The sequence below is a fragment of the Rutidosis leptorrhynchoides genome, chromosome 1 (assembly GCF_046630445.1).
Source record: "Rutidosis leptorrhynchoides isolate AG116_Rl617_1_P2 chromosome 1, CSIRO_AGI_Rlap_v1, whole genome shotgun sequence".
Taxonomy (NCBI): domain Eukaryota; kingdom Viridiplantae; phylum Streptophyta; class Magnoliopsida; order Asterales; family Asteraceae; genus Rutidosis; species Rutidosis leptorrhynchoides.
In genome coordinates, this window is record NC_092333.1 from 49,243,640 (window position 1) to 49,271,004 (window position 27,365).

At 36.8% G+C, this 27,365-nt stretch overlaps 1 protein-coding gene and 1 pseudogene across 1 annotated transcript; one reads left to right on the plus strand and one right to left on the minus strand.

Moving 5' to 3' along the window:
* Positions 1–6,525, minus strand: part of LOC139866741 (malate dehydrogenase-like) — an 82,034-nt pseudogene extending 75,509 nt beyond the window's left edge.
* A 1,408-nt stretch (positions 6,526–7,933) lies between these two features.
* On the plus strand, positions 7,934–10,544 carry LOC139866825 (11S globulin seed storage protein Ana o 2.0101-like). Its single transcript, XM_071855148.1, has 5 exons — positions 7,934–8,258; positions 8,350–8,597; positions 8,888–8,923; positions 9,503–10,021; positions 10,125–10,544. The coding sequence occupies exons 1-5, from the start codon at positions 7,934–7,936 to the stop codon at positions 10,542–10,544; spliced, it is 1,548 nt and encodes a 515-aa protein (XP_071711249.1).
* The last annotated feature ends 16,821 nt before the right edge of the window (positions 10,545–27,365 follow it).

Below are 27,365 nucleotides of genomic sequence, written 5' to 3' on the forward strand. Positions count from 1 at the left end.
TTGAGGTTGTTGTTGGGATTGTTATTGTTGTTGAAACAGTTGTTATAGTTGTTGTTGTTGTTGTTGGGATGTTTGTTGTAGTTATTGTTAGGATTGCGGTTATTGTTGCGATTGTTGTTGCGGTTGTTGGGATAGTTGTTGCGATTGTGGTTGTAATTGTTATTGTTGTTGTACTGGTGACTCTTGTCACCGTTTTCCTCCCACTTCCTCTTGAGTTGTTTTGTGTTGGTTTCTTCGGCCGCCTGCTCTTTAATTCTTCCCTCAATCTGATTTATGAGTTTATGAGCCATTCGAGTTGCCTTCTGTATAGAAGCGGGCTCGTGTGAACTTACATCTTCTTGAATCCTTACTGGTAACCCTTTTACAAACGCGTCGATCTTCTCTTCTTCATCTTCAAATGCTCCCGGGCACAATAGGCACAACTCTGTGAATCGTCGTTCATATGTGGTAACGTCGAACCCTTGTGTTCGTAACTCTCTAAGTTCTGCCTTGAGTTTATTGACTTCGTTTCTAGGACGGTACTGCTCGTTCATCAATTGCTTGAATGCCGACCACGGTAGTGCGTAAGCAGCATTTTGTCCTACCTGTTCAAGATAGGTGTTCCACCACGTTAACGCAGTACCAGTGAAGGTATGCATAGCGTACTTAACTTTGTCCTCTTCAGTACACTTACTTATGGCAAACACCGATTCGACTTTCTCGGTCCACCGTTTCAATCCAATTGGTCCTTTGGTTCCATCAAATTCCAAAGGTTTGCAGGCAGTGAATTCTTTGTAGGTGCATCCTACACGATTTCTTGTGCCGTTAGCTGCATTGCTAGATTCAGCGTTATTGTTGGTATGTAGCGCAGCCTGTACTGCGGCTATGTTTGCAGCAAGAAAGGTTCGAAACTCCTCTTCGTTCATACTCACGGTATGTCGAGTAGTTGGTGCCATTTCCTTCAAAAATAGCCAAAAGAAACGAGTTAATCATATAGAATATCAAGAGTAGTCAATAGTATTTCGTAGCATAATATGAACTTATTTATAAAAGCTCTTTCTTCATATTAGCGTTTTATACTCTTTAATTCGGGTAGTACCTACCCGTTAAGTTCATACTTAGTAGCTAACATACCATTTCAGCTACTACAATTCTATATGAAAAACTAATCACAAAAAAAATATATCATATTCAAACCTTTATACAATAACTTGCAAACTTACAATACCGCTATTTTACATATAGCATGAAATATAGCACATAAAACTTTGATACAAAGTAGTTGCGAAGATAATTCTAGTTAATAAATAAGGCGTTCAGCAAAGGCAATAAAGACACGTAATTCATACGTTCAGAAACAAGTCATGCATTCTGGTTTTACTAATACCACTTCCCATCCTTGGTTTTGTGGAACATAACCGTTGTGACCGATAGTAAGACAATGTGTTGTAACGTCGTCAAAAGGATGAAGGTTACGTAATGACCAACAGTCTCGTAATAACCTAAAAACCTCATTTCTTACCCCAATTACCGACTCCGTCACTTGTGGGAACGTTTTGTTTAATAGTTGTAGCCCGATGTTCTTGTTCTCATTTTGGTGAGAAGCGAACATTACTAACCCGTAAGCATAACATGCTTCTTTATGTTGCATGTTAGCCGCTTTTTCTAAATCACGAAGTCCTATATTCGGATATATTGAGTCAAAATAATTTCTTAACCCATTGCGTAAAATAGCATTTGGGTTCCCCGCAATATATGCATCAAAGTAAACACATCGTAACTTATGGATTTCCCAATGTGATATCCCCCATCTTTCGAACGAAAGCCTTTTATAAACCAAGGCATTCTTGAAACTTTCTTCGAATGTCTTACAAACTGATCTCGCCTTAAATAGTTGTGCCGAGGAATTCTGACCGACTCTAGACAAGATTTCATCAATCATGTCTCCGGGTAGGTCTCTTAAAATATTGGGTTGTCTATCCATTTTGTGTTTTTATACTGTAAAATAGACAAGAGTTGGATTCATAAAAAAAATACTTATTAATACAAGCAATTTTTACATATATCATAAATCATAAGCACACTATATTACATATATTACACCACACGAATACAACTATCTTATTCCGACTTGCTCGTTTCTTCTTCTTCGATTTTGGTTCGTTTTGCCAAGTTTCTAGGGATATATGATGTTCCCCTAATACGAGCCGTCGTTTTCCACATTGGTTTAGAAAAACCTGGTGGTTTAGAGGTTCCCGGGTTATTGTCACAACTTAAGAAATACGGGTGTTGACGATACATATAAAGTTCATCGGGTTTGGAATCAAATTTCTCTATTTTTATGCCCTTTCCCTTATTGTTCTCTTTTGCCTTATTAAATTGTGTTGGGGTAATTTCTATAACATCATCGGAATCCTTGTCGGGATCCGATTCATCGGAGAATTGGTAATCCTCCCAATACTTTGCTTCCTTGGCGGAAACACCATTGACCATAATTAACTTTGGTCGGTTGGTTGAGGATTTTCTTCTACTTAACCGTTTTATTATTTCCCCCACTGGTTCTATTTCTTCTTCCGGTTCTGATTCTTCTTCCGGTTCCGACTCTTCTTCCGGTTTCGACTCTTCTTCCGGTTCCTCTTCGGGAACTTGTGAATCAGTCCACGAATCATTCCAATTTACATTTGACTCTTCATTATTATTAGGTGAGTCAATGGGACTTGTTCTAGAGGTAGACATCTATCACATAATATCAAACACGTTAAGAGATTAATATATCACATAATATTCACATGTTAAAAATATATAGTTTCCAACAAAATTTGTTAAGCAATCATTTTTCAAGTAAACACGGTCGAAGTCCAGACTCACTAATGCATCCTAACAAACTCGATAACACACACTAATGCAAAATTCTGGTTCTCTAAGACCAACGCTCGGATACCAACTGAAATGTCCCGTTCTTATTGATTAAAAACGTTCCATATTAATTGATTTCGTTGCGAGGTTTTGACCTCTATATGAGACATTTTTTCAAAGACTGCATTCATTTTAAAACAAACCATAACCTTTATTTCATCAATAAAGGTTTAAAAAGCTTTACGTAGATTATCAAATAATGATAATCTAAAATATCCTGTTTACATACGACCATTACATAATGGTTTACAATACAAATATGTTACAACGAAATAAGTTTCTTGGATGCAGTTTTTACACAATATCATACAAGCATGGACTCCAAATCTCGTCCTTATTTAAGTATGCGACAGCGGAAGCTCTTAATAATCACCTGAGAATAAACATGCTTAAAACGTCACCAAAAATGTTGGTGAGTTATAGGTTTAACCTATTTATTATCAAATCATAATAATAGACCACAAGATTTCATATTTCAATATACATCCCATACATAGAGATAAAATTCATTCATATGGTGAACACCTGGTAACCGATATTAACAAGATGCATATAAGAATATCCCCTATCATTTCGGGAAATCCTTCGGACATGATAAAAACGAATTCGAAGTACTAAAGCATCTGGTACTTTGGATGGGGTTCGTTAGGCCCAATAGATCTATCTTTAGGATTCGCGTCAATTAGTAGACCGGTTTACTAATTCTTAGGCTACCAAGCAAAAGGGGCATATTCGGCTTCGATCATTCACCCATATAATGTAGTTTCAATTACTTGTGTCTATTTCGTAAAACATTTATAAAATTGCATGTATTCTCATCCCAAAATATTAGATTTTAAAAGTGGGACTATAACTCACTTTCACAGATTTTTTACTTCGTCGGGAAGTAAGACTTGGCCACTGGTCGATTCACGAACCTATAACAAATATGTACATATATATCAAAGTATGTTCAAAATATATTTACAACACTTTTAATACATTTTGATATTTTAAGTTTATTAAGTCAGCTGTCCTCGTTAGTAACCTACAACTAGTTGTCCACAGTTAGATGTACAGAAATAAATCTATATATATTATCTTGAATCAATCCACGACCCAGTGTATACACATCTCAGGCTAGATTACAACTCAAAGTATATATATTTTTTGGAATCAACCTCAACCCTGTATAGCTAACTCCAGCATTACTGCATATAGAGTGTCTATGGTTGTTCCAAATAATATATATACATGGGTCGATATGATATGTCAAAACATTTGCATACGTGTCTATGGTATCCCAAGATTACATAATATATTAGAATACATGTATAATACAATATAAGTTAGCTAGGATATGATTTGTATAGAATTGTTAATATTTCCCGTAGCTACAAAAATTAAAAAAATATCCAATCTTGTTTTACCCATAACTTCTTCATTTTAAATCCGTTTTGAGTGAATCAAATTGCTATGGTTTCATATTGAACTCTATTTTATGAATCTAAATAGAAAAGGTATAGGTTTATAGTCGAAAATATAAGTTACAAGTCGTTTTTGTAAGAGGTAGTCATTTCAGTCGAAAGAACGACGTCTTGATGACCATTTTGAAAAACATACTTCCACTTTGAGTTAACCATGATTTTTGGATATAGTTTCATGTTCATAAGAAAAATGATTTTCCCAGAAGAACAACTTCTAAATCAAAGTTTATCATAGTTTTTAATTATCAAACCCAAAACAGCCCGCGGTGTTACTACGACGGTGTATGTCCAGTTTTATGGTGTTTTTCGTGTTTCCAGGTTTTAAATCATTAAGTTAGCATATCATATAGATATAGAACATGTGTTTAGTTGATTTTAAAAGTAAAGTTATAAGGATTAACTTTTGTTTGCGAACAAGTTTAGAATTAACTAAACTATGTTCTAGTGATTTCAAGTTTAAACCTTCGAATAAGATAGCTTTATATGTATGAATCGAATGATGTTATGAACATCATTACTACCTCAAGTTTTGTGGATAAACCTACTGGAAAAGAGACAAATGGATCTAGCTTCAAAGGATCTTGGATGGCTTGAAAGTTCTTGAAGTAGAATCATGACAGGAAAACAAGTTCAAGTAAGATTTCCACTCGAAATAAGATTGTTATAGTTATAGAAATTGAATCAAAGTTTGAATATGAGTATTACCTTATATTAGAAAGATATCTTATTGTAAATAAGAAAGATTTCTTGAGGTTGGATGATCACTCTACAAGATTGGAAGTAAGCTAGCAAACTTGGAAGTATTCTTGATTTTATGAAACTAGAACTTGTAGAATTTATGAAGAACACTTAGAACTTGAAGATAGAACTTGAGAGAGATCAATTAAATGAAGAAAATTGAAGAATGAAAGTGTTTGTAGGTGTTTTTGGTCGTTGGTGTATGGATTAGATATAAAGGATATGTAATTTTGTTTTCATATAAATAAGTCATGAATGATTACTCATATTTTTGTAATTTTATGAGATATTTCATGCTAGTTGCCAAATGATGGTTCCCACATGTGTTAAGTGACTCACATGGGCTGCTAAGAGCTGATCATTGGAGTGTATATACCAATAGTACATACATCTAAAAGCTGTGTATTGTACGAGTACGAATACGGGTGCATACGAGTAGAATTGTTGATGAAACTGAACGAGGATGTAATTGTAAGCATTTTTGTTAAGTAGAAGTATTTTGATAAGTGTCTTGAAGTCTTTCAAAAGTGTATGAATACATATTAAAACACTACATGTATATACATTTTAACTGAGTCGTTAAGTCATCGTTAGTCGTTACATGTAAGTGTTGTTTTGAAACCTTTAGGTTAACGATCTTGTTAAATGTTGTTAACCCAATGTTTATAATATCAAATGAGATTTTAAATTATTATATTATCATGATAATATGATGTATGAATATCTCTTAATATGATATATATACATTAAATGTCGTTACAACGATAATCGTTACATATATGTCTCGTTTCAAAATCATTAAGTTAGTAGTCTTGCTTTTACATATGTAGTTCATTGTTAATATACTTAATGATATGTTTACTTATCATAATATCATGTTAACTATATATATATATATCCATATATATGTCATCATATAGTTTTTACAAGTTTTAACGTTCGTGAATCACCGGTCAACTTGGGTGGTCAATTGTCTATATGAAACCTATTTCAATTAATCAAGTCTTAACAAGTTTGATTGCTTAACATGTTGGAAACACTTAATCATGTAAATAACAATTTCATTTAATATATATATAAACATGGAAAAGTTCGGGCCACTACATCAGCTACAGGTGGAATATCAAGCATGTCAAGGATCACTGGCTGATCAGGACCCAACATTACTCCCCTAGCGATCATGGGAACGAATGCATATCCGATTTGTCCCGTGATCAACAAACAGAACCTTAACATATATAAATGATCATACTCATAAACTACATAAGACAATACAGTACTATTTTACTCCATATTAGTGACACCTCAAGAGAGTTTAGGATTACTCATTATAGTTATCTGGAAAAGAATATATATGCATTAATCTAAAGAAGACTAGTGTACCAGCGCCTCCAGTAACAAGAACACGAAGTAGGTCTATAATCATTTTAGGAGACGTAATCAAAAGTTGAAAGAACAGAATGAAGAAGTAAAATTGAAACAACGGAGTATAAAATGTAGTGATTGATATTTATGATTACACCAAATCAGATCATTTAGCGAAATTAAAAAACAGAACCTAAAGCTGTAAACTATATCCAATCTTGATCTATTAGTTATTTCATGTTTTGTAAAAGTGAATTGATTAGTATGTCTGAAATTGGGAGTTCGACTTCAGTTTTGTGCGAGTCCGTATCATTGCTGAATGTTGGCCCACAACATTTGCTCGAGGTATGAGGTAACTTCAGGGAACCTATTACGTTCTCTAGATGAGATTGTCATTAGGTACAACCTGTGTCACTTATTTGATGATTCATAACTAGTATTATGATTAAATAGGTGTTAACACATACATTTGTTTATGACGGGTCATAACTTGAAGAAGTAAGGAGGTTTTGGTTATGCACACTGAGTGTTTGATAAAATGTCTGAATCAAATTTTGACTTGGTGTACACTCGATCTTGTAACTTGCAAGTAAGCAATGCCCAGGTTCGCAACCAAACAAGTCGCAATAGTCAACTTGCGGTTTGTGAATGGCTCTTGCGACTTGCGAGTTAATGTCTGGAAAAAAAATATCAGGGCAAAAACGTTATAGTATATTTGCATTTTGATTAATATCATGGTTGAATGGTGAACTGAAACAACTGTACCATATTTGATCCCTTAAACGAAAGTTCTAAATAATCCGTTTGTTAACCGAAGTAATAGATTAAGCGAAGTTGATTAAGTGAGTTTTTGACTATGTCGACTATATCGGATCATATATGCACTTCAAACCGCAAATGGAAACAAGTACAGGGGATTAGGGGAACGATCAATTACATATATTATATGAGTAAGTTTTTCATTTTGTAATTTTTCCTTTTTTTTCTCCCATTAATTAATAATTGACCAATGGCGCATCAGGGACTTTTTTATGGACAATAAGAATTACAAGTGACCTTATTCTATTTTATTTATTACTGTACCAAATTAATGTCACAAATGTTTTTCAATATCAGTACAACTCGTAACATATTTGTATGTACACTGTCGAAGTGTCGATATATTATTATTTTATACGGAGTATATATTTCCATTAAATATAGTGACCAAGTTCAGTGAATCACAAGCCATGCATGCAATAACAATTGTAAATCCACAAAAGCATACAAACACATCAGAATAAATTTGCCACCTTTTATCAATTTCACAACACAATCGCCACATTTCATACAACAATATCCAACGTGTGATCTCAAACAGAAAGAATGTGCCACCATTTTAATGACGTGTCAAATTCTCAAACTCCAAACTCCACTATAAATTAAATTCCAAACCAACCCATATCGCCACATCACAACAATCGATCAAAATGGGTTCTTCTCATCGTCCACTTGGAATTTGCATCTTTTTAGTACTTTTTCATGGCTGTTTATCTCAGATAACTGCACCATGCATGCAAACGCAGCAACCGTCTCGTCTATCAGGACGGTCCGACTGCCAGATCGATCGAATCATTGCTAGAGAACCGAACCGTCGCGTTGAATCACAAGCTGGAGTTTCGGAGTTCTTTGAGTCGTTTGAGAACGATGAACTTGAATGTGCGGGCGTGGAAGCCGTTCGTCATACGATTTACCCGAAAGGACTTCTTTTGCCTTACTATCCTAGTGCACCCGAGCTCGTTTATGTTGTTCGAGGTACGCACTACTTATTCGATCGTTTTTTTTTTTTTTTATTGTACGTAGGTTGTATACTTGTATACTATTGTGTAACTTTTACTTGTAACAGGTAGTGGTATTCAGGGAACGGTGTTACCTGGATGCCCAGAAACATTCGAAACTTCGTTCCCATCGGGCAGTGGTCAGCAACAGTTTTCTGACAAGCACCAGAAAGTTTACCGATATAGGGAAGGTGATATTTTGGCCTTGCCTGCTGGTGCAGTTCATTGGACCTATAATGATGGTGAAACACCTATTGTCACTATTGTTCTTCGTGATACCAGTAATGTGGCTAACCAGCTTGACCGAAACTTCAGGGTAAATTCTTTTTTCTTGTTTCAGTTATTTTTAGCGCCAAAATACGGTTGATAACCGATAACCCGGCTGAAAATCGACAGCCAATTTTATAGTGTTTTGAACAATGACATTCTGCTTTTTGGTGGCAATGTCTCCACCCATTACCAATTTAACTACGCCATTATTGGCGTTTTTAGAGTTGGTTATTTAACTATGATAATGATAATGATAATAATAATGTTGTAACATTTACCTTAATTTGAATTGAAAGATTTGACTCCTTTTGGTTATTTATATGTGAATGTGAATAGAAATTCTTCCTTGCTGGAAACCCACAAAGTCAACAAGTGGAATACTTCGGTCAGCGGCCATCAGGTAGCCATGGTCAACAGCAAACACCATGGGATCAGCGCCCGTCAGGCAGCCATGGTCAACAACAAACACCATGGGATCAGCGCCCGTCAGGCAGCCATGGTCAACAACAAACACCATGGGATCAGCGCCCGCGCCCCTCAGGCAGCCATGGTCAACAACAACAACCATGGGATCAGCGCCCGTCAGGCAGCCATGGTCAACAACAAACACCATGGGATCAGCGCCCACGCCCGTCAAGCAGCCATGGTCAACAACAACGACCATGGGATATTCAGCACCCCTCAGGCAGCCATGGTCAACAACAACAGCCATGGGATCAGCGCCCATCAAGCAGCCATGGTCAACAACAAACGCCATGGGATCAGCGCCCGCGCCCGTCAGGCAGCCAAGGTCAACAACAACGGCCATGGGATATTCAGCGCCCCTCAGGAAGCCATGGTCAGCAGCCATGGGATACTCAACGCCCATCTGGATCGGGAAGCCAGCAACGACCATCAGGAAGCCAAGGCCAACAACCTTGGGGAAGCCAGCAACGACCATCAGGAAGCCAGGGCCAACAACCTTGGGGAAGCCAGCAACGACCATCAGGAAGCCAAGGCCAACAAGCCGATCCTTGTGAGGTATGCCGGCGTCTAAGAGGCGAACTTGTCCTCGACTCACCATGTGCAGCAAACTGCAACAAATTTACGATGCAACAAGGACAAGCAGACCAAGGGTTTAACATCTTCAACGGTTTTGATGAGGAGATCCTTCAGCTGGTCTTCAATGTTGAATATGAAACCGTGACTAAATTACAAGGTCAATACGACAACCGTGGATTAATAGTCCGTGCTGATAATTTCAATGTTGTTGTTCCTGACGAACAAGAACAGCAACAATTCTCACCACGAGGACGAGGTAACGGCTTAGAGGAAACATTATGCTCTACCCAGTTGAGTGCCAACATTGCTAGCCCAACTCGTGCTGACGTGTACAACCCACGTGGTGGACGTGTCAGCAAACTCAACAGTTTCAAGCTCCCAGTCCTCAACATGCTCCAACTTAGTGCTGAGAGAGGCGTTCTCTATAAGGTTAAAATACTTGTTTTTTTTTTTTGAATTTTTTCACATACACATCATTTTATAACATATAACCTTTAACTTAAATTTTACGATTGTACTGTAATATTTACAGAATGCTGTTCTTGCGCCACACTACAACTTAAACGCTCACAGCGTTATCTACATCACAAGTGGAAGCAGCCGTCTCCAGATCGTTAGAAACGACGGGTCATCAGTGTTCGACGATGTAGTCCGAGAAGGTCAGCTGATTGTTGTCCCACAAGACTTTGCAGTAATAAAGAAAGCAGGTGAACAAGGGTGCGAGTGGATTGCATTCAAGACGAATGAGAATGCAATGACAACTCAGCTCGCAGGTCGTTACTCTTACATTCGTGAACTCCCAGAAGAAGTGTTGGCGAACTCGTACGATATCTCGAGACAACAAGCTAAGAGTCTAAAGTATAACAGGCAAGAAGGTGTGGTTTTGAGCCCACAATCTGGATCAACCATGACCAAGGCAAAGAATACTCTGTTGAGTGCTATTTTTGGTTAGATCAAAGTCTTATGTATGTAATGTTAATAAAATAAGGTCTTGTTAAGGGATCTTTATGTATCTGGCTTTGAGAAGAATAAAACTTGAACTCTTTTTTTTTTTTTCTTGTTCCTCTTAATATATAAAATCCAACCCCATAAAAATGCTCATAATCTTAATATATGATGAACTACAAATTTAGATTTGTAGCAATAGTAAAATAGTTAAATTTATAGGATTATGAATAAGTATTACATATATATGGGGCTGGAACAAACCTATTTATAAGTTAAGCTTCAATAATGAAGAATCCCTATGCTTCTTTTATTCAAAAAACAACATATTTTTTCAACTTGATGCTTTATATACATTTACTATAAATATTTAGCAGGAACAATCCTATGTTTTAAACTATAATCGATCAAGATTGGTTACCTTTCTTTTGTTTGAGTTGCAAACATTTTCATAAATTCTCGATTCGTTCTTCAACCTCTCTCTCCCCTAGCAATCCTTTCCGATCTTTTGAATACCCACAAAATTTATGCATTTCACATAACGGTTTTTTTACCTTTTGAGAATTCAAATCTCTTTCAATCGTATTTTTAACCTAATTTTGAAAAAAATTAAAGATATGGCTTGAAATAACCTGTAAAATTACGGGTTTGTTTAAACGAAACAGTTTAATGATATGTTTTAGGTATTAAGTGGGTTTGTTTAAACGAAGCAGTTTAATGATATGTTTTAGGTATTAAGTGAACGTAAATACTAAATTCATTTAGTTTAATGACCCGTGAAACCACAAATTCCGACTAAGAAATTTGCCGTCATTTTTACAAACATATTGATATACTTAACTTGATCATAATAAATGAAATACATTTTTTCTCCCACCACGTTCTTCCAAATTTTATCTCATAAAAGCTACATTACAACATTTTATTAAGAAATATATTTCGCCTACATATGTAACGTAATTAAATCTATCTATAGTTGAATAATAATAATATAATAATAATAAAGTTTGCTTCAAAATTGAATATTTATATTTTTAATAATAACTATTAGTAATAGCAAATGTAGCTTAAATATATTTTTTTTAAACTAAAATACATTTATTATATGAAAGTTATACAATATGCTTCAAAATTTGTACATGTGTTCATTGAGTGTTTTGTAAAAGATTGTACATAAAGTTTTAAATATTGTACATATAGTCATGGGGTGTTTTACCATAAGGTTGTACATAATGTTTCAAATATTGTACATATGGTCATAGGAATATTTTATCATAAGATTATACATAATGTTTCATATATTATACAATTAACATGTTAATATTTTTATTAAAAATAATTAATTATTTTAATGACATCATTATGAGGAGTTTAGAATTTTTTTCTTTATTTTTGAATTTTTTTAAACATGAATAATTCTTATTTATGACATAATTATTTTAGAAATTTATATGATACTATTGGGAAAATAATTGCTTTAACAATTTGGCCCAATGTAGCCTTAATAACGTCTCAAATTTAAAAACAAAGAATTGGGCCCGATGAAGACCAAATGGATCACAAGTTAGGCTTGACGAAGATCCAGAAAGAACAAACGAGAAACTAGCACGCATAAATAAAGTTTGAAAAATGCTAAAGACGGCGGTAAGGATTGTCCTAAAAAAACTTGTACAATTTAAAAACCGTCACATTAAAGCCAAATGTAACTATCGTATACAAGTTTTTTTGCATATGTCATTAGCAAATTCCATAAAAAATTTTGCTAAAAATAGGTGGAAAAGAAATGATAGAAATGCAAGATTAGTAATAAATAACGCCTTATAAGGAGTTATTGTATTGTTATGAATCATAGTAAATTTTTATGGAATATTGTCACGTGTCTCGCCGCTTAGAGGGCTCGTCACTCAAGGATTTTACTCGCTAGTAGCTGTAAGACCCAAATATTTATTGTACATAATGTATTTATGGTGTACGATACGTATATGAGGTGCACGAAGCATGTACGTGTTGCTTGCTCGAACGTCGAAGGAAACTGGAATTTGTCTGAAGTGACAAGGTGTGTACGCATCTTTTCAACCCCAAATAAAGTTTGTGTTGATGTTTCAAAGCCTTACCATTGGAAAGAAAATCTTATTACTTTTCCAACGATATTTGATTCATCAAAAACGGAGCTACGGTCAAAAAGTTATGGCCAAAACAAGTTACTGAAAACTGACCTGAAGGTTGGAGCGGCGCTCCACCTTATGGAGCGGTGCTCCGAATGCGTCTGATGCAATTTTCAGCATTTTTAAAGTGTTTAAATGAGGATTACTTTGGTCTTTTCACTTGGGGTCGGTTTGGGGTCATCAAAACTGATCCATTGATCATTCTTATCCTCATTTCACCCACACAAACACTTTCATCAAACCCTAGAGGGAGAAACCCATTTTAGTGAGAGAGAGAGAGCTCCAATTGGAAAAGAAGAAGAGTGTTTCGGGTCAAACCTCAAGTATTAAAGTTGTTCATCTCGTCAACGGCATCATTTTGGCGGTATTGGTAAGTTCTAACTCCGAGTTTCATTGTTTGATTTGAGATTCAATGTTAGGGTTTTGAGATTGTTAGTTGTAAAACCCATTTAGTTGACGAAGAGGGTTTATGGAAACTTGCTATTTTGATATTTGGCGGGTGTTGGGTTGGTTAATGATTTAACCAAGTTTAAGGCTTGTAAGTAGTGTATAATCACTATGATTAGTGATTATGGAAGTGTTGAAACTCTTTTGGGTGTATTGGTTGACTAATTTTGACTAGAGTCAAAATTAGGGTTTGGTGATGATTATGACCCAATTGTCGATTTAATAAGGTTTATAAACTTAAAATGGATTAAGTTGAAGTATAAAACCGAGTTAAATATGTTTTGGTGTCAAAACTTGCTAATGGAGTGATGTTGACTTCTTATGGGTCAAAATTAGGGTTTAAGTGTCATTTTGGGCAAGATAGGTGTTTAACACCTATGATTGGGTTTAATTGGCATATTAGGACCATTCTCACTTGTGTTAGTGATTATTGATTAGTTTGGGCACGGTTTGTGCTTGAAAGTGCATTTGGGTCGAAATTGCACTAAGTGTTGTTTTGGGTTGGTTTGTAAATCCACTCTAAGTGTGTTGATGTATTTGTGATAATGGAATAGGTACTTTCCATCGATGAGTTGCGGATTATTCGATGGCATTCATCAAGGCGACAAGGTGAGTGTTAATATCCTATGTTCATATGTATGTGTAGGATGGGTGCGGGTCGGGTGAAGTGATTCTCGGTTATAGAGCTCACTTCACATATAGGTGGATTTGATGGACTTGCGTTTAGGTTCAATTGGCACGGTTGTGCATTTTGGTTGACCACCTTTGGCGAGGTACACATTTTGTGTGCACGTTATCACACGTGTTTGTGATGTGGAGTATATAACCCCAATGGCGAAGGGTTGATATTGTTGTGATGTGGATAACCCCGATGTAGTGGATTTTATAATCCCGTGACCGTGGGTTTTGAGTTGGAGAAGTGAGTCGCGTGTAGTTCGGATTCACGATGACGCGTGTAGTTCGGTCATCTTATCGGAAGTGAGTCTCGTGTAGTTCGGATTCACGGTGACGCGTGTAGTTCGGTCACCTTATTGAGGTAGTGATCTTGTGTAGTTCGGATTACTAGGGCTCGTGTAGTTCGGCCAACCTCGATGTTGTCTTGTTGAAGATAGTAATCTCGTGTGGTTTCGGATTACTAAGGCTCGTGTAGTTCGGCCAATCTTCATCGTGGTGTTTGGTATTCGGTAATGGGTTAAGGGGTTAACCTTATTTGTTTATATATTGTTATATATATATATATATATATATATATATATATATATATATATATATATATATATATATATATATATATATATATATATATTGTTGTATTGTCGTGATGTAGCTAACCCTCCGGGTGTAGCTTCTTGACGTTGTTCACATCGTCGTTGGTGAACTTATGTTTGTTGATGCATATTTAGCTTGTTGCTTAGTGAACGTACGGTATGCTTAGATTAGCTTGCCTTTATGCTTGGATACTCCGGTATGCGGTATTTGATTATTTGTGTGTCATGTCCATTTTATGCATATATATGTATGTAGTATATTTTCACTCACTAAGCGTTAGCTTACCCTCTCTTTGTTTACATTTTTATAGATTTGCTTGGATGAGGTGGCTCGGGTAAGCGTAGGAACTCGTGGCTCGCATAGTTGCTCTAGAAGGCTTGCTTTTGGATTAATTAGGATTGGGTAGCGTATCCCCAATCGCCATGCTCGGCTTTTATTTTATGTTTAAAATTGTGGGGTCGAAACTTGTATTTTGTACTTAAAAGGTAATTTGGGTCGATGTGGGCCCCGCCTCGTAAAACTTATTTTATGAATGGAACGTGTTAGTTTTTCATATATGAACATGTTGTGAAAAGCGTTTTGTCTAAATACGTCGGGAAGTGGTCAAACATTTTCGCATTTGGGACTTTTTGGACAGCGGGCTGCCAGGCCCCTTTTGCGCGCCGCGCAGGGGGATGGCGCGCCGCGCCATTTACTGCACAAATAAAAAAAAATTAATTGATACTTCCTCGTGATTGGTTGTATATCGGGTTGAGTTGTTACAAGTGGTATCAGAGCATGGTCTAAGGGATTTAGGTGACTTGAGATAGGTGCCTAGAATTAGACTTTTGTGTGTGCTTAATTTGTTGCGGGACCTGTAGGATTACGGGTCGAAATGGGTTATAGTTAGTGCCTTCTTTGTAGGTGGACTAACGTTATATTAGTAATGCGGATATTATTAATATACTATTGTGTTGTGATGATAATTCTCGCGTGTGTTTATATCGCGTAGAATTTTGTTTGTGTTTGTTTATATCATCGAGCGAGGCGGTCGTTGTACTAACGAGTTGATACGGCGTGTGTGCGTAATAAGGATTTGCAAACCTTATTACGGGTGCAAATCGTGTCTAGCAAGTGATGTACGACTAGTGTTGAGCAAGATGGGACGGTGTGTGCTTGTGTGGTTTTATACGTTCGTGATCTAATCGCTTTGCATTCCTTAGAATGGCGACGGGAAACGGGATCGAGACGAACGATTTGGAGTTTAACGCTAGAGTTGCGGCCGCCGTTGCGGAGCAAATGAGTGCGTTTCATGAAGAAATGGATAGGAAGTATTCCAAATCTCGGAGTAGTGGCGAAATGGAGCATTGTCTTAAGAGCTTCATGAGGACTAAACCCCCGATGTACGACGGAAAACCGGATCCTTTGATAAGCACAACTTGGATCTCGGATGTCGAAGGGTGTTTTCGTACTATTGAATGCCCTCCTGAGAAGAGGACAAGACTCGCTACTAGTTTGTTGCGGGGTAGGGCAAAGGATTGGTTGGATGGTAAGATTGATCTTGTCAGTGATGAACCGTTTATGGCGTTATCATGGGACGAGTTTAAGAAGGAATTCTTCGAGGAGTTCCGGAGTTCAGCCGATTTGTCAGAAATGCGTAATGAGTTGCAAAATTTGCAACAGGGTCCTATGGATTTGAATACTCTCAAGACGACCTTTATGGCTATAACATCCCGCGTTTTTCCGTTAAATTTAATTTTAACACCGTCTTTTTTTTTTTAAAACATAATCTTTCGTATTTAAATTAATAGTTTCCGTGAGTAACGTTCATTATATTCCCGCTATTTAATTTTGACATCACCCGTTTACTCGAGCGTTTTAAAAATATTCGTTTGGTTAATTCCCGCACCCGCTTTGAAAAATGAGGGACTTAAGTTGACAAGTGGGCAAAGTGGTGACTAGGTCAACTAGTCAACCACTTCACCTCCTCCATTCATTTCCACCAACACCTTCCACATTTCTTCCTCTTTTTCTCTCTACTTCTCTTTTATGAACATAAACACCAAAATCACAAATTCATCATCTAAATTCGGATCGGGAAGCAAACTTCAAAACAAATTACATATTCGTGATCCTCTCTTCATCCTCTACATTTTGATACCAATTTCATCAAGTTTGGGTAACATTTCTAAAACACTAAATTTCTCTAAATTCGTTTTATATACTTGAAATTGTGTTAGTTAGTGTCTATGGCTCGTGTGTAACATGAATATATGTTTTGTTTGCTCGATTTGTGGTTTGGAGTAACTAGTTTGAGTTTTTGAAATGGGTTTGCTTAATCCTTGATTTTGGATGAGTTAATGTTGTTAGATTGTTAAAGTGCATGTTTTAATTGTGTTACTAGTATCATTAGTCACATTTTGATGTGTAGGTTGATTAAGAAAACTTCAAAAACCCGATTAATGATTTTTTGATGTTTGACTAGGGTTTGATAGTTCTTGACATGAACTTTTGATGCTTGAATGCCATGAAATGTTAATTGTTAGTGTTTAGTAGTAATGTATGCTTCATTACCCTCAAAACGGCATATCATATGTGTGAATTGGATTCCCGAAACTTAAAATGCGATTGATGAACTTGAAACTTTGAAAATGGACTTTTATTGATCACTTGATGAGATTTCGGCTATTGTAAATGATGTTTGTGATTGATGAATTGTGTTTAGTTGTATTCCTTGTAAAAATACCTTTCCGATGATATAAGATACATGTTCTAATTGTTTGCGGATCATAAAATGTGATTGTTTGTATTTTGGTTCGTGACTTGGACCATTTTTCTGCAAACTGCATGATTCCCAGGTATTGCGCGCCGCGCATTTACCCGCGCGCCGCGCAGAATCAGAGATCCCAGATGTTTGCCTTCTTGATTGAGTTCTGACCAGAAATTGCACTTGGGTGCGCGCCGCGCAACCCAGTGCGCGCCGCGCAAAATCCCCAGGCCACTCTCTTTTGTTTTTAAATGTCACAAAAATGTTTCCGCTTAACTAAAACTCCGTTTAACATGAAACTTGACTATTAGGCTCTTATATGACTTCTCGTCTTGGGAAAATTGTCGGATACCCGACCCGACCCCGTTGACTTTGACTTTGACCAAGTTTGACTTTTAGTCAAACTTAACCAAACGATTATACAATCGTTCTAACATACTTAACTACTTGTATCGTGCATGAAACTTGACAAATTGATTCACATGCTATATTAATCGAGTCGTAACGAGCCATAGGACTAATTGAACACATTTCACCCGACCTTGTGTCGTAACCGGTTAATTGATATAACTTACTTGTTTAGGTCAAGGCTAAGCAACTTTCATGCACACGTTTACTTTGTGAAGTACTTTTATACTCGTGCACTCGAGGTGAGATCATAGTCCCACTTTCTACTCTTTTGAACTTACTTTTGGGATGAGAAAACATAAACGATTCTTTTGAACTAAGTGAACACAAGAACGGGAAAACAAACATTCTACATACGAGTTTAGAACGAAAATCCTCAATCCGATTATCATTAGTTACATCAGATGGTGTAAGCGAGAACTTATGTTATATGGCCATATGGGTTTGACAACCCTCATCTTTGACGGTTCGCTACCGTCTACGGATGAAATATATTTTCGAGAATCAGTGTTTGTTCTAGCACTATGGATGGGGTATACAACGGACGGAATGTTAAGCTTTGATAATTGGGTGCTCGTGAATATTAACTTTTAGAATGTACTATTATTCAACTTTGCAAATCTTGTGGTTCGACTTACTTTACTTTTACTCACTTACTCAAACCTATGATTTCACCAACGTTTTTGCGTTGACAGATTCTTCTATGTTTTCTCAGGTTTTCACATGGCTATTTGTTACACGCTTCCGCACTCTTTGATTACTTGATTGGAGTCTACCATGCATGCATACGCTAGGGATAGCATTTTTGGATTCAAACTTTTGTCTACTTACTTACGCTATTTATAGCAACTGTGGTTTCAAACTAATTATGTCGCAAGTTATTTCATTCATACTTTATAACTTTGTAAACTTAAACTTATTGTCGATCCGTTTGTTAAACTAAACTTTGTACCTTTCAAATGAACGCGACATAATTTTGGTCAAACGAGTCTCATATAGGGACTACGACCACGCAACGGGACCTAAGTTAACGACGCTGTCAATAACGGTTTTGGTCGGGTCGTTACAAGTGGTATCAGAGCGTTGGTTGTAGGGAACTAGGGCGTGCATTAGTGTGTCTGACAGAGTCGTTAGGACGCATTAGTGAGTCTAGACTACAACCGGATAGTTAGCCATTGCATTCTGACATACATTTGCTATAGATAGCACTTACTTGACTACCTGTGCATTATACTTGAATCATTCTTAGGAAGAATTTTTAATGGTACCCAACCTTCATCATACGAGCTCGTATTCTGCCACCTTGGTTCGGGAACTCTGACTCCATGGTTGTTATTCACCCCGTCTCATCTTACTATTCATAAGTATTGTAAAGTCACCGTCACTACTCTAGATGAGTATCGTCATCACTGTTTATCGCTACGGTTGCGTACTACTCGTTATCATGACTCGTTACTCTTTTCGTACCTAAATACATTATTGTTTGAATCGAACCGATTTGACGTGAACAATCATTTATACACTTCCCACGGGGAAATGCTTCTTTAGAGTTGTAGAAACTCTTTCGATTTAATACGAGTCACGTTTGAAACGTCGTTACATTTTGTTCATTTTAGATTTTCGCGATGACACGAACTTGAAACTATGGAGTGATGTGGGAATGGAAGTATGAGTTAGCGTAATATAACTACACTCGATCAACGTAGTTATATTACGGTAAGACATACCAAAGTTCTAGTGACGCGTGATGGTGGTTAGACTCGATCAACCTAAACACCACCATGTGCCATGTACATGACTTCACCTTTTCAGGTTTGGACATCCGAAAACTCCGAGAATATTTATAACAACCATACCGGGGACACACCTTCAATTATTGTCAAATTATATTTATGCTTCCGAATGAATTACCGATTCCATTCGACTTCAACCGTATGTCGCACGGGTATACTAGCTCGTCCTCGCGCAGTCTTATTGACTAACTACAATTTACTCGTTATGCTCACATCGGGGCGGAAACTTCTCTTGCATCACCCTCGTACTTCCGGTTCAGGAGGTCCTTATTCTAAATTCTCAATGGAGAGCGACTCTTCACGTCATACAAGTATTCGCCGCGAGGGTGGATAGTCCTAACAATCGTTTTCAAAACCCGATAAGAACTTGCCCCGACGAACGTTTTTGGAAACCGATAAATCTTCCGCGACGCGAATTTTCTTGAGAAACTTGTCCTAGCTAACGTTTTCAATTCCTAGCAAACTTGTTCAATATGCCTTAGGGAAATGTACCCCGTTTCGGATCGAGATCCTCGTTTCACTTCTAGATTTTGGAGTACCTTACAAAAAGCCTCGGGACCGCGTTTAGACATGAGTACCGCGTACCATCCACAACCCGACGGACCGAACAAACATACGATTTAAGTCTTGAAAACCATAATACGAATTTGTATTACCAACTTCAAATTTACTTGAGAAAAGTATTTTCCTTTAACCGAATCCTCGTACTACAATGATTTTCATTCGAGTTTTAACGTCACTCCTTTTGAAACCACATGTGACCGGAAACGTCATTCTCCTTTGTCGAACCAAGTAAACGATGATCAATTCACCGGGGCCGAGGTTATTCATGAGCAACCGAGAAAATTTATTCATATTCAGGTAAAACCCTACGCGACTCGTAATCACCAAGAGCTACGCCGATGTTAGACGTAAACATTTCAAATTCCACGTGGGAAACCGCGTCACGTTAAGAGTCGCACCTTGGAAAGGTGCAATCCGTTTCGGGAAACGTAGGAAGCTAAATCCGCTATATTTCGATCCTTTAAATTCTTGGGGTGTTTTGGACCCGTCGCCAGCCGTTTAGATTTTTCCGACTCATTTTGGGTCTCCGTTTATCCTACATTCGATGTATCAACACAAAGACGTGTTTTGCGAAACGAGAACTTGTTATCTCCTTTGATGAACTCACTATCGACGATAACCCTCACTTCCTAGGAGGACCGGTTGAAACCATAAATCGTGAAGCCAAACCTTAAAACAACATATGATCCCGACCGTCAAAAATTCGTTGAAATACCCTAGGACGTACTTCTCCCTCACTCGTAGAATTGGCAACGCAAGATCTCGAGGAAGATTCAACAACTACTACTTCCAACTAAATTTCGGGACGAAATTTCTTTTGAGGCGTGGATAATGTAACATCCCGCGTTTTTCCGTTAAATTTAATTTTAACACCGTCTTTTTTTTTTTAAAACATAATCTTTCGTATTTAAATTAATATTTTCCGTGAGTAACGTTCATTATATTCCTGATATTTAATTTTGACATCACCCGTTTACTCGAGCGTTTTAAAAATATTCGTTTGGTTAATTCCCGCACCCGCTTTGAAAAATGAGGGACTTAAGTTGACAAGTGGGCAAAGTGGTGACTAGGTCAACTAGTCAACCACTTCACCTCCTCCATTCATTTCCACCAACACCTTCCACATTTCTTCCTCTTTTTCTCTCTACTTCTCTTTTATGAACATAAACACCAAAATCACAAATTCATCATCTAAATTCGGATCGGGAAGCAAACTTCAAAACAAATTAAATATTCGTGATCCTCTCTTCATCCTCTACATTTTGATACCAATTTCATCAAGTTTGGGTAACATTTCTAAAACACTAAATTTCTCTAAATTCGTTTTATATACTTGAAATTGTGTTAGTTAGTGTCTATGGCTCGTGTGTAACATGAATATATGTTTTGTTTGCTCGATTTGTGGTTTGGAGTAACTAGTTTGAGTTTTTGAAATGGGTTTGCTTAATCCTTGATTTTGGATGAGTTAATGTTGTTAGATTGTTAAAGTGCATGTTTTAATTGTGTTACTAGTATCATTAGTCACATTTTGATGTGTAGGTTGATTAAGAAAACTTCAAAAACCCGATTAATGATTTTTTGATGTTTGACTAGGGTTTGATAGTTCTTGACATGAACTTTTGATGCTTGAATGCCATGAAATGTTAATTGTTAGTGTTTAGTAGTAATGTATGCTTCATTACCCTCAAAACGGCATATCATATGTGTGAATTGGATTCTCGAAACTTAAAATGCGATTGATGAACTTGAAACTTTGAAAATGGACTTTTATTGATCACTTGATGAGATTTCGGCTATTGTAAATGATGTTTGTGATTGATGAATTGTGTTTAGTTGTATTCCTTGTAAAAATACCTTTCCGATGATATAAGATACATGTTCTAATTGTTTGCGGATCATAAAATGTGATTGTTTGTATTTTGGTTCGTGACTTGGACCATTTTTCTGCAAACTGCATGATTCCCAGGTATTGCGCGCCGCGCATTTACCCGCGCGCCGCGCAGAATCAGAGATCCCAGATGTTTGCCTTCTTGGTTGAGTTCTGACCAGAAATTGCACTTGGGTGCGCGCCGCGCAACCCAGTGCGCGCCGCGCAAAAGCCCCAGGCCACTCTCTTTTGTTTTTAAATGTCACAAAAATGTTTCCGCTTAACTAAAACTCCGTTTAACATGAAACTTGACTATTAGGCTCTTATATGACTTCTTGTCTTGGGAAAATTGTCGGATACCCGACCCGACCCCGTTGACTTTGACTTTGACCAAGTTTGACTTTTAGTCAAACTTAACCAAACGATTATACAATCGTTCTAACATACTTAACTACTTGTATCGTGCATGAAACTTGACAAATTGATTCACATGCTATATTAATCGAGTCGTAACGAGCCATAGGACTAATTGAACACATTTCACCCGACCTTGTGTCGTAACCGGTTAATTGATATAACTTACTTGTTTAGGTCAAGGCTAAGCAACTTTCATGCACACGTTTACTTTGTGAAGTACTTTTATACTCGTGCACTCGAGGTGAGATCATAGTCCCACTTTCTACTCTTTTGAACTTACTTTTGGGATGAGAAAACATAAACGATTCTTTTGAACTAAGTGAACACAAGAACGGGAAAACAAACATTCTACATACGAGTTTAGAACGAAAATCCTCAATCCGATTATCATTAGTTACATCAGATGGTGTAAGCGAGAACTTATGTTATATGGCCATATGGGTTTGACAACCCTCATCTTTGACGGTTCGCTACCGTCTACGGATGAAATATATTTTCGAGAATCAGTGTTTGTTCTAGCACTATGGATGGGGTATACAACGGACGGAATGTTAAGCTTTGATAATTGGGTGCTCGTGAATATTAACTTTTAGAATGTACTATTATTCAGCTTTGCAAATCTTGTGGTTCGACTTACTTTACTTTTACTCACTTACTCAAACCTATGATTTCACCAACGTTTTTGCGTTGATAGATTCTTCTATGTTTTCTCAGGTTTTCACATGGCTATTTGTTACACGCTTTCGCACTCTTTGATTACTTGATTGGAGTCTACCATGCATGCATACGCTAGGGATAGCATTTTTGGATTCAAACTTTTGTCTACTTACTTACGCTATTTATAGCAACTGTGGTTTCAAACTAATTATGTCGCAAGTTATTTCATTCATACTTTATAACTTTGTAAACTTAAACTTATTGTCGATCCGTTTGTTAAACTAAACTTTGTACCTTTCAAATGAACGTGACATAATTTTGGTCAAACGAGTCTCATATAGGGACTACGACCACGCAACGGGACCTAAGTTAACGACGCCGTCAATAACGGTTTTGGTCGGGTCGTTACAATGGCGAAGGCTCGTTTTTGCCCGGAGTATTTAGGGAATGATCGGTTGTTGATGGAGGATTTCTACCGGACCTTGAATGATGACTTGAAGAGTAAAATTAGCCGGGGTCAAGCGAAATCGTTTGCAGAATTATTCGACTTGGCTAGAGGTTTCGAGTCGTACTAGCGATCCAAGAAGGGTGAACCTTCAAGTGAGAGAAGGGTTGTTTCTTATGATGCTCCAAGTAAGAGGACTAAGGGTCCGAGGGTGAGCACGGGTGGTACGCGGACGGGTATACCAGATTCTAGTGCATCTAGGTGTTACAATTGTGGCATGAGGGGTTACAAGTCTTGGGAATGTTCGGTACCCAAGGGTGACGGTATGGTGTGCTTCAATTGCCAAGAAGAAGGACATCGTAAGTCGGAATGTCCCAAGCTAGCGGGGACAGGTGCGGCAAGGAGACGTTAAGGTACGTTTAATTTTAATAAATATGTCCTTTGATTATTTATTAAGTGCCGTTGAGTTTGAGTTGTTAAATGCATTGTGTTGTGCATATTATTGTTATGGGTGACGTTCCTAATGGAAGTACCCTATGGTGACGTTTGATTGTCGGGCGAAGGGCGTAAGACTTGGTGTAACCAAGCATTCCTTGATATTTGTAAAATGTTTCTACCAAGCCATGGAAATGGGTTTTGGTGTTCGGTTGTTAAGCGCGATTTCGCTTTTGTGTTGAAGTTGATGAACCGTGAGGTTCGACGGGTGGGATGAAACCCGAGAGATCGAGTGTTTGATCTCGATGTATGTTGGTAAAGGAGTCTACGTGACGCGACATTAGGTGCCTCTTTTATACCTACTAGCGTGGTGTTCGACTCCGATTGTGTTGCGGTTACATTGTACTTAGGGTACCGAAGTGAAACCCTTAGGTACATGAGTGATCGGGTGAAATTTGACAAACTAAAGCAATTGGATGATTGCGAGGGTATAGTTTGTGTAATCGTGGTACACTTTTCGTTCGAAGTGTTTAAAGATTGGTTAAGATCCTTAGTATGCTCAAGGTTGGAGCAAGATGTGGTGATGGGTCGTGTGAGCCCAATTGTTGGTAAAGTCTACCTTGGGTAGCATTGTACGGTTGTACGAGTTGTGGATATGGAACGTAGTTCCAAGTGGGGGAGTTACACTCCCGCACGAGGAGGCCTTAGGGTGAGATTTCGGATGACGTTTTTAGTAGATCCGAAAATTGTGTTGGAACCTAGTTTTGGTCGATTTGTGGGAAAGTACAATTTCGGTTAAATTGTACTTATGGTTTTGGATGTAAATTATCACCGAGGTGATAATGTGGTAATCTCGTTGAGAGATAATGGACGTGTTTGGCAAGCAAGGTGAGATCCCTCGGTTAAGGGATGCGTGTGTCGGATTCTCTTCTAGAGAATTATTGTTTTGTACCTATGTTTGATATAGGTGGTTCTTGCTCGGTCGTGTGGATGGTTAGTGATACCCGTTAGTGAAATGTCCCGTTCTTATTGATTAAAAACGTTCCATATTAATTGATTTCGTCGCGAGGTTTTGACCTCTATATGAGACATTTTTCAAAGACTGCATTCATTTTAAAACAAACCATAACCTTTATTTCATCAATAAAGGTTTAAAAAGCTTTACGTAGATTATCAAATAATGATAATCTAAAATATCATGTTTACACACGACCATTACATAATGGTTTACAATACAAATATGTTACAACAAAATAAATTTCTTGAATGCAGTTTTTACACAATATCATACAAGCATGGACTCCAAATCTCGTCCTTATTTAAGTATGCGACAGCGGAAGCTCTTAATAATCACCTGAGAATAAACATGCTTAAAACGTCAACAAAAATGTTGGTGAGTTATAGGTTTAACATATATATATCAAGTCATAATAATAGACCACAAGATTTCATATTTCAATACACATCCCATACATAGAGATAAAAATCATTCATATGGTGAACACCTGGTAACCGACATTAACAAGATGCATATATAAGAATATCCCCATCATTCCGGGACACCCTTCGGATATGATATAAATTTCGAAGTACTAAAGCATCCAGTACTTTGGATGGGGTTTGTTAGGCCCAATAGATCTATCTTTAGGATTCGCGTTAATTAGGGTGTCTGTTCCCTAATTCTTAGATTACCAGACTTAATAAAAAGGGGCATATTCGATTTCGATAATTCAACCATAGAATATAGTTTCACATACTTGTGTCTACTTTGTAAATCATTTATAAAACCTGCATGTATTCTCATCCCAAAAATATTAGATTTTAAAAGTGGGACTATAACTCACTTTCACAGATTTTTACTTCGTCGGGAAGTAAGACTTGGCCACTGGTTGATTCACGAACCTATAACAATATATACATATATATCAAAGTATGTTCAAAATATATTTACAACACTTTTAATATATTTTGATGTTTTAAGTTTATTAAGTCAGCTGTCTTCGTTAGTAACCTACAACTAGTTGTCCACAGTTAGATGTACAGAAATAAATCGATAAATATTATCTTGAATCAATCCACGACCCAGTGTATACGTATCTCAATATTGATCACAACTCAAACTATATTTATTTTGGAATCAACCTCAACCCTGTATAGCTAACTCCAACATTCACATATAGAGTGTCTATGGTTGTTCCGAAATATATATAGATGTGTCGACATGATAGGTCGAAACATTGTATACGTGTCTATGGTATCTCAAGATTACATAATATACAATACAAGTTGATTAAGTTATGGTTGGAATAGATTTGTTACCAATTTTCACGTAGCTAAAATGAGAAAAATTATCCAATCTTGTTTTACCCATAACTTCTTCATTTTAAATCCGTTTTAAGTGAATCAAATTGCTATGGTTTCATATTGAACTCTATTTTATGAATCTAAACAGAAAAAGTATAGGTTTATAGTCGGAAAAATAAGTTACAAGTCGTTTTTGTAAAGGTAGTCATTTCAGTCGAAAGAACGACGTCTAGATGACCATTTTAGAAAACATACTTCCACTTCGAGTTTAACCATAATTTTTGGATATAGTTTCATGTTCATAATAAAAATCATTTTCTCAGAATAACAACTTTTAAATCAAAGTTTATCATAGTTTTTAATTAACTAACCCAAAACAGCCCGCGGTGTTACTACGACGGCGTAAATCCGGTTTTACGGTGTTTTTCGTGTTTCCAGGTTTTAAATCATTAAGTTAGCATATCATATAGATATAGAACATGTGTTTAGTTGATTTTAAAAGTCAAGTTAGAAGGATTAACTTTTGTTTGCGAACAAGTTTAGAATTAACTAAACTATGTTCTAGTGATTACAAGTTTAAACATTCGAATAAGATAGCTTTATATGTATGAGTCGAATGATGTTATGAACATCATTACTACCTTAAGTTCCTTGGATAAACCTACTGGAAAAGAGAAAAATGGATCTAGCTTCAACGGATCCTTGGATGGCTCGAAGTTCTTGAAGCAGAATCATGACACGAAAACAAGTTCAAGTAAGATCATCACTTGAAATAAGATTGTTATAGTTATAGAAATTGAACCAAAGTTTGAATATGATTATTACCTTGTATTAGAATGATAACCTACTGTAAGAAACAAAGATTTCTTGAGGTTTGATGATCACCTTACAAGATTGGAAGTGAGCTAGCAAACTTGAAAGTATTCTTGATTTTATGTAACTAGAACTTGTAGAATTTATGAAGAACACTTAGAACTTGAAGATAGAACTTGAGAGAGATCAATTAGATGAAGAAAATTGAAGAATGAAAGTGTTTATAGGTGTTTTTGGTCGTTGGTGTATGGATTAGATATAAAGGATATGTAATTTTGTTTTCATGTAAATAAGTCATGAATGATTACTCATATTTTTGTAATTTTATGAGATATTTTATGCTAGTTGCCAAATGATGGTTCCCACATGTGTTAGGTGACTCACATGGGCTGCTAAAAGCTGATCATTGGAGTGTATATACCAATAGTACATACATCTAAAAGCTGTGTATTGTACGAGTACGAATACGGGTGCATACGAGTAGAATTGTTGATGAAA